This window comes from Grus americana, unplaced genomic scaffold (genome assembly GCF_028858705.1).
Source record: "Grus americana isolate bGruAme1 unplaced genomic scaffold, bGruAme1.mat scaffold_622, whole genome shotgun sequence".
In the NCBI taxonomy this organism is placed as follows: Eukaryota; Metazoa; Chordata; class Aves; order Gruiformes; family Gruidae; genus Grus; species Grus americana.
Window position 1 is genome coordinate 37277 of NW_026561850.1, and position 8403 is coordinate 45679.

General features: G+C 60.8%; 1 protein-coding gene across 2 annotated transcripts; it reads left to right on the top strand.

The window, feature by feature from the left end:
* The first annotated feature begins 1884 nt into the window (after positions 1-1884).
* LOC129200881 (uncharacterized) lies at positions 1885-6346 on the top strand. Of its 2 annotated transcripts, XM_054812135.1 has the most exons (3): positions 1885-2519; positions 3564-3713; positions 5107-6346. In XM_054812135.1, the coding sequence occupies exon 3, from the start codon at positions 5199-5201 to the stop codon at positions 6135-6137; it is 939 nt and encodes a 312-aa protein (XP_054668110.1). In that variant the 5' UTR covers positions 1885-2519; positions 3564-3713; positions 5107-5198; the 3' UTR covers positions 6138-6346. The 2 variants fall into 2 exon arrangements, with proteins under 2 accessions (XP_054668110.1, XP_054668111.1); XM_054812136.1 differs by lacking the exon at positions 3564-3713.
* Positions 6347-8403: the final 2057 nt, after the last annotated feature.

The window sequence follows — 8403 nt, forward strand, 5'->3', positions numbered from 1 at the left end:
CCGGTCGGACTCTCCGGAAGCCTGTCCGGCAGCCCCAGGCCGCCCCCGAGCCCTGGCGTGAAGGCGGCAAGCTGGCCCTCGCCTGTGCCGCTTTCTTCCTGAACGGGGGTGCTGGCGGCGGCGGCAGCGGCAGCAGCGCGGGGAAAGAGCGGCGTCTCCGGAAGCCCCTGCAGAAGGAGGAGGGTCTCCGGCCAGGGCCGACCTCCGGTAGTAACGGCCGCTGCTTTTTCTTTCCCTCTCCCAGGCCGCGCTGAGGACGTGGTTGCCCGTCCCTCCCTTGGGGATGCCGTCGACTGCACCCGCCTCGCCTGTGCCTGGCCTGGCTCGCCTCGTGGCGTGGGGGCGAAAAGGGACAGGCGGCGGAGCGCTTACCGGCCGTGGACAGGAGCTGCCCTAAGGGAAGCTGGAATGGCCAGAGAAAGGTGAAGAAGAAGAAGAAGAAGAAGAAGAGATGGAAGGCTCTCCGGCCGGCAGCTGCCTCCCGCTGCAGGCAAGAGAGCGCCTGCCTCGCCGGGTGAGGAAAGATCCCTCGTTGCGCTCCGCGGCAGGTCAGGCTGCCGACGGGCACCGCAGGGTCGCCACGCGTAACCCAAAGCACGGTGCGGCCGCGTACCGAGGGAGGGAGGCAGGGAGGCAGGCTACTCATCTAGGCAGGCTCGTCTCCTCGGAGCTGTAAGACACCCGTGTATTCTCTTAGGCGGAGGACAGCCGAGCGACCGGAGTGACAGCAAAGGAAAGGCGGAGAGCGGGAGAAAGAAGCGTCTGCGCTGGCAAGCTCTCCCGGCAGCGCCGAGAGCCAGAGCTGCGGTGAGTCCTGGGCCCGCGGGGCCCCATCGCCTCTCCTCTGCGTCGCGGGCCCTCCTCTGCCCCCCTCGCTTTCCCACCCCGCTGTGGGGTTTTTTGGTTTGCTTTCTGCTCCCCGCTATGTTCTTTTTCCATCTCGCTCTGACGGGCTGCCTGTCCCCACCTTTTTTAGGTCCTCGCTCTCTCTGCCCCGTAGCCCGTGGCTATTGTTTCCTTCTCTCTCTCCCCCTGTCTCTCTGTCCGGCCCCCAGCCACTGTTTCTGCATTCCTCCCCCTCGGTCCTGTAGCCCGTCGGTATTTCTGCCGTCTCTGGCTCTCTCTGTGCGGCTCCTCGTTCCTGTTGTTCGAGGTCTTCCTTCTCGGCTCCGTAGCGAGTCGTCGTGAGTCTCTCTCTTTCTCCGTCCCTCTTGAGCCTCTTCCCTGCCCCTCGTTTTGAAGGCCCGCCTCTCTGTCCCGGCACCCGTCGCTACGGTTCCTTTTTTCGGTCTCGCTCCGTCTCGCTCCCCGTCCCTGTTTTTCTAAAGTCTCCCCTCTCTGCCTCCTAGCCCGTCGGTACCTTTTTCTTTCCCCGTCGCGGTTCGTCTGGCTCCCTGTCCCTCTTTCTTTCTTCCTTCCTTCCTTCCTCCCTGTCTGCCCCGCAGCCCGTCCCTTCGTTCCTTTCTCCTTCCCTCTCTGTCCCTCTCCCGGTCCCCGGCTTTAAACTCTGCTTCTCTGCCCGGTAGCTCGCCACCGTCTTACCTTTCCCCGTCTCTCTCTCTCTGTCCAGCTCCCTCTCTCGAATTTTCAATTCCTCCCTGTCGCTGCAGAAGCCTGTCGGGACTTTTTCCCCTGCCCGGCTTGCCTCTCCCTGTCTCGCGATTCCTCCCTCTCTGCCCTCTTAGCCGCGACCGTTTTTATATTCTCCGTCTCTCTCTCGGTCCGCCTCGAGATCCCGATTGTTTTTTAAAGCGACCGAATCGTCGAGGTTGGCAGAGACCTTTACGATTATCGGGTGGAACCGCGAACCTGGCGCCGGCAAGTCCCCCTCTGCCCCGCAGCCCGTCCCTTCCCTTCCGACGGCCCCTTTCTCCACCTCCCTCTGTCCGGCTCCCGGCCCCTCTTTTCCACTTCCGCCCTCTGTACCCTGTGGCTTTCCCCCTCTTCTTTCTCTCTCTGTCTCTGTTTGAGGAGGAGCAGCTGCCGCCCCAGCGCTCGCACCCCGTTCACGGTGTCGCGCGCACGCTTCTTCTCGGGCGCGCTTCCTCCTCCTCCTCCTTCGGGCTCGACCCGAGGCTTCCGGCAGCAGCCTCCGGGTGTCGGATTTTGTAAAATATAATTAACGTAACTGAAAGGTGCAGCAGCGGGATCGGCCCGGGCGGGGCGCCTCCAAAGAGAGGGACCCCGAACAAAGAAATCCCGGGGCCGTTCCACGCTTGGGTCCCGGACACCCGCCCCTCGCGCGCTGTCCGCGCGTCCCTTAGTCCCGCGGTGACTTTTGGTCTGGGGTCTTCTACCGTCGTCTCGGATTCTTCTTCTGTATAGCTGTGGGCGGTGCGTTATTCCACAGGTGCCGCCGCGCCGATGCTCCGTACGTTCGCAGTAACGGGTAGAGCGGAAGGCTCCGTGGCCAGGGAAGAGCGGCACGGACACGTTCCTGCTCGCTCCGTTGCACCGGAATTTCGACGGCTGGGTTCGGCCGCTAAATTGATGGCGCTACCGGAAGAAATTTCAGAAAAGTGAGTACTGTGCTTGTCTTTAATCTTTTAAAGTAATTTTTCTACGGGCGCCCGGTCCGTGGCTTAGATATTTGGTTTGCGGCGAAACAGACCCGGAACGTGGCTCCAAGTAGCGTTCCGATTCGCTGAAATTCCCCGTAGTCAGAGAGCAAGAATGGTGAATGTTGCTTGGCGGTTTGAAATCTCAGGCTTTCTCTGAAAGCTGACCTGCCAGAATGAGCCGAAAGCAGGCCGAACGCCAATAGGGATGCCGCAGAAAAGGTCCTCTTCTTGACAGGAGAAGAGCTTGGCGAAACGTCAGCGCCGTTTCCCGTAGGGCCTCCGACGTACCGGTTCGGCAAGCGTGGGCTTTGTGCGATTCCCTCGGGGACGATGGCGAACAAACGTTGTACGGCAGAGAGTATCTTAGCTTACTTTCCATCTCCTGCTCGGTTACTTGCAGAATATTTAATTTGGCGTCGCACGGACCCAGAGGGACGGGTCCCCAACTCATGCTGGTAGGGCAACCCCAGTACCAGCCGGTAAAATCGGAAAAGAGTACGACGTTTTGAAACGTTTGCCTTGCGAGGAGAAGGGCCGTCTCTCGTTAGGCAACTGAATTCTGCGACCGATTTCCACGCCTCGCGCGCGTGCGTGCGCGCACACGCGCCCCCCCCCCCCCCCCCCCCCAACAGGCAGGCTTTGAAGGAGGCAGTCCCTAAGGCAACGCGATCTAAAACGTGGAAGTTTTTTTTTCTATTTTTAATAGTTTCTTACGGATAGGAGGCTCGTGTGAGCGTTTAGCCTGTCCCGTCCTTAATTCTGAACCCACTGGCTGGTGCAGAAGGACGGTCGTGTGACAAAAACAGCGTGAAATTTGTCCCTGTGCCGGCTGCGTCCCGTGGTAAAGGAGTACATCTGTTATTCCTGCGTGAAAGATGTTTGATGAGCGTACCGCATCGTCAGAGCTGCTCTTGGTCTGCCTGCAAGCCGTGGGTTATGATTTAGAAATACGTTCGCCTACCGTTCCTTAACTGTGTGGTTTTGGTTTTTATTTTTTCAAAGAAAGGGTGGCTTTTTCGTCGATCTCTTGGTGAGAGTATCAAATCAGGCGGCGGTAAATACGTAGAAGCAACTAGGCGTACTACGGCGTGTACCGGACAGCGTTGGCGTGCCGCTCTGCTAGCAGCGGAGAGCCAGATGAGGATGCCCGTGGTAAGTACTCGTTCTGCCTCCGGCTGAACGGAAAGATTCTCATGTGGAGGGTTCCTGGGCTTGTCTGTGTGATTAGCGTTACTTTTTTTTTTTTTTTTTTTTAATATGAAACAGGGTCAGATAATTGTTGACGAGTGGGACTTTGCGTACTCCTTTAGGTAGCTTTTCGTACTGAACCTTAGATCGGTTACAAAACTTAATCTTTGTGCAGTTTACACGTTTTGTAGCAACTACAAAGACATTTATCCTGTAGGTAAGCTGAAAATAAAAATGCGGTTTCTCACCTGATTTTTCTTTCGGAGGAACGCTCGCCCCCAGCGGCTGGTTTTTTTTGCTAGTGTTGTCGGGGGGAAGGAACGGCGGCGCTTGCCTGGTTTCTTCCCCTAGCCAGGGACCTGAAACTTTGTTTTCCTCAGCTGTTTCACTAGAAATTTACAAGTGTCGGTGGTCAACAGTGGCAGAGAATTGGGTGGCGTTTTCAATTTCAAAGGGAAGGAACGTGTTGATGTTAATTCTGTTACCAAAAGCGAAGTACCAGCTGCTTCCTCTTTCTAGATCTTCTCTCCTTTCGCCGTCCTCCCCGAGGGGTAACGTGGCCACGCCGTATACCTTTTCTGCTCTGGTACCGTTCGTTTGATACGCAGGAGCGCTGTGAAATAAATAGAAGGGCTACGGACAGACATCTGCCATCGTTGCGGCTGCCTTAAATCGTGTATTTGTCCCTTCAGCCCGTCATTTCCTTTCCGCTCAGTTGAGTTACGTGCAGCGTTAGGTTCCAGTCGAGAGCGGTGCCGCCGAACAACGCTCTCGGAGCGTGCGCGGAGGAGGGCGACCGAGATGGCGAGAGGTCTCCGAGGCGAGACTTAGGGGGAGCGGCTGAGGTCACTTGGTTTGTTCAGCTTGGAGAAGGGAAGGCCGAGGGGTGACCTCATCGCAGTCTACACCTTCCTCGAGGGGGACGGCGGAGGGGGAGGCGCTGACCTCCGCTCTCTCCGGTGACCGGCACTAGGACCCGAGGAAACGGGACGAAGCTGCGTCAGGGCAAGTTCAGACCGGACGTTGGGAAAAGGCTTTTCACTGAGAGGGCGGTCGGTCAGTCACGGAACAGGCTCCCCAGGGAAGCGGTCGCAGCCACCGAGCCTGTCAGGAGTTCAAGGAGCGTCTGAACGATGCTCTTAGTCGCACGGTTTAGTTTTAGGTAGTCCCGCGTGGAGCGGGGGCTTGGTCTCGGCGATCCGTATGGGTCCCTTCCAACTTGAGGTACTCTATGATTCTGTGAAATCTTCTGGGTTAGAAACGACCTTATTGTAATAGAGAATTCGCTGAAGGTGGCTTTGTGCAAGGACTGTCGCCTTAGAATATCTTTTTTTATTTTCTTCCCCCCCCCCCCCAGATATGAGAAAAGCTCTGTCCAGAGATACGGAGACGAAATCAGTTGTACCTCACCCTGTGACACCGGAAGACATTGAGTAACTGTAAGCTGTGATGCTCAGTGAAATTACTAAGAGCGTTAAGTTTCCCGTGCCTTTGCTTTCACTCTCCCATTCTCTTGTCTTGCGGCACGTCGCATTTGTTGAGGCCGTGGAAGCGACACCGGGAGCGATGGGTTGTCAGAACCAGGTCCTCCTGCCTGTCGCTGGTTTTGCTTACCTTCGCCGTCTCTGTGTACCGGCCTGCATCTCTCTCTCTGTTCCTCAATCCCTGTCCTCTCTTCTCTGCTCTGCTTTGTTTCACTGCGTATGTCCCGTTCCCTGTCCCACCTTTATGCTTCCTTCCTTCTTCCTCGCCTTTTTCTTTGTCCTTTTGTCCTGCTCCCCGACCCTGTTTCTCGCTCCATCTGACCGTCCTTTTCCTGGCACCTTTGTGTCTCTGCTCCTTGCCCCCGTCTTTCTCTCCCCTCTGCCCAGTCCTCGTCTCCCTCTTTTGTCTCTCTCTCCCTCTGTCCTCCTTCTGCCTCTGCCCCTCTGTCCTGCTCCCTGCCCCTCTTTTTCTCACTCTGCCCCAGCGTCCCGCTCCCCGGTCCTCTTTCCCTCTGTTGCTCTCTCCTTTTCTCTCTCCTTCTCCCTGCTCCCCAGCCCGGTTCTCTCACGCTCCCGCTTCCTTTTTTTATTCTCTGTTGCTCTGTCCTGCTCCCCGTGCCGCTGTCCCTCGCCGTACCTCTCGGTCCGGCTCCCTGCCCTTATTCTCTTTTCCTCCCTCGCCGTGGCGCTGCCCGCCCAGGGTCGTTTCTGCCTCTCTGTCCCGCTCCCCGTCCTGGTTTGTCGGTCGCCGTCCCGCTGCCTCTCTTCCTGCCGCTTCTTCCTCCCTCTCTGTCAGGCTCCCTGTCCCCGTCCTTCACTCGCCGTCCCTTTCCTTGCCTCGTGCTTTCTCGCTCGCCGCCGCCCCCCCCATCCAGCTGGCTGCCCCTTTTCTCCTCTCTTCTAGCGTCCTGCAGCTGGCTCCTCGGTTTTGGCGGCAGCCTGCACATAGCAGCCCAGCTCTCCAGCAGCCTGACGGACCGACCGTGTGTCTGTTCCACGCCGGACTGGCGAGCGTGGCTCTGGGTAGGACAGCCGAGGTGCCCCAGGGCCGGGCCCCGAGCCCCGGTGCGGAGTCTCTCCCGGGACCGGCTCTGTGTGTGACCGAATAAACGCTTGCGGTCTCTTTTGCCGTGCCGGCTGCGTTGGCGCTTCCTTTGCGGGGGGGCGAGGGGCCGTGATGGAGGGCAGGGGAGGAGGTGTGTGTGGGGGGTATTAACGTATTCAACAAGGTCACATTGCTCGCATCCTCGGGATCCAAAAGTGACGCTTCTTGGCTCTGCCCCTGACCCATTCCAAACTCCGCCCCCTACGCAAACTCCGCCCCTACGCAAACTCCGCCCCCGATGCACGCCAAGCCCCGCCCCCACGCAAACTCCGCCCCTCACACAAACTCCGCCCCCGACCCAGGCCAAGCCCCGCCCCCACGCAAACTCCACCCTGACGCAAACTCCGCCCCCGACGCACGCCAAGCCCCGCCCCTCACGCAAACTCCGCCCCTCATGCAAACTCCGCCCCCGACGCAGGCCAAGCCCCGCCCCTGATGCAAACTCCGCCCCTGACGCAGGCCAAGCCCCGCCCCCACGCAAACTCCGCCCCTGATGCAAACTCCGCCCCCGACGCAAGCCAAGCCCCACCCCTCACGCAAACTCCGCCCCTCACGCCAACTCCGCCCACGACTCACGCCAAGCCCCGCCCACGACTCACGCCAAGCCCCGCCCCCGACACAAGCCAAGCCCCGCCCCTCAGGCGAACTCCGCCCCTCAGGCAAACTCCGCCCCTCACGCAAACTCCGCCCCGACACAGGCCAAGCCCCGCCCCTCATGGAAACTCCGCCCTGGCGCAAACTCCGCCCCGACGCAGGCCAAGCCCCGCCCCTCACGCAAACTCCGCCCACGACTCACGCCAAGCCCCGCCCCTCACGCAAACTCCGCCCCGAAACAAGCCAAGCCCCGCCCCTCACGCAAACTACGCCTCCGATGCAAACTCCGCCCCGATGCAAACTCCGCCCCCGATGCATGCCAAGCCCCGCCCCTCACAGAAACTCCGCCCCTCACGCTAACTCCGCCCCCGACGCACGCAAGCCCCGCCCCTCACGGAAACTCCGCCCCTCACGCAAACTCCGCCCCTCACGCAAACTCTGCCCCCGACGCAAGCCAAGCCCCGCCCCGACGCAAACTCCACCCCCCACGCAAACTCCACCCCTAACGCAAGCCAAGCCCCGCCCCTGACGCAAACTCCGCCCCTCACGCAAACTCCGGCCCCGACGCTAGCCAAGCCCCGCCCCTCACGCAAACTCCGCCCCTCACGCAAACTCCGCCCCTCACGCAAACTCCGCCCACGACTCACGCCAAGCCCCGCCCCCGACGCAAGCCAAGCCCCGCCCCTCACGCAAACTCCGCCCCTCACGCAAACTCCGCCCATGACTCACGCCAAGCCCCGCCCCCACACAAACTCCGCCCCGACGCAGGCCAAGCCCCGCCCCTCACGGAAACTCCACCCCTCACGCAAACTCCGCCCCGACGCAAGCAAAGCCCCGCCCCCACGCAAACTCCGCCCCGACGCACGCCAAGCCCCCCCTCACGCAAAGTCCGCCCCCACACAAAGTCCGCCCCGACGCAGGCCAAGCCCCGCCCCCACGCAAACTCCGCCCCGACGCAAAGTCCGCCCCCGATGCATGCCAAGCCCCGCCCCTCACGCAAACTCCGCCCCGGCGCAAACTCCGCCCCGACGCAAGCCAAGCCCCGCCCCTCACGCAAACTCCGCCCCTCACGCAAACTCCGCCCCTCACGCAAGCCAAGCCCCGTCCCTCACGCAAACTCCACCCCTCACGCAAACTCCGCCCCCACGCAAATTCCGCCCCGACGCAAGCCAAGCCCCGCCCCTCACGCAAACTCCGCCCCTCACGCAAACTCCTCCCCCACGCAAACTCCACCCACGACTCACGCCAAGCCCCGCCCCTCACGCAAACTCCGCCCCTCACGCAAACTCCGTCCCGACGCAAAGCCCGCCCCCGACGCACGCCAAGCCCCGCCCCCATGCAAACTCCGCCCCGATGCAAACTCCGCCCTGGCGCAAACTCCGCCCCCATGCAAACTCCGCCCCCGGCGCAAACCCCGCCCCTCACGCAAACTCCGCCCCTCACGCAAACTCCGCCCCCGACGCACGCCAAG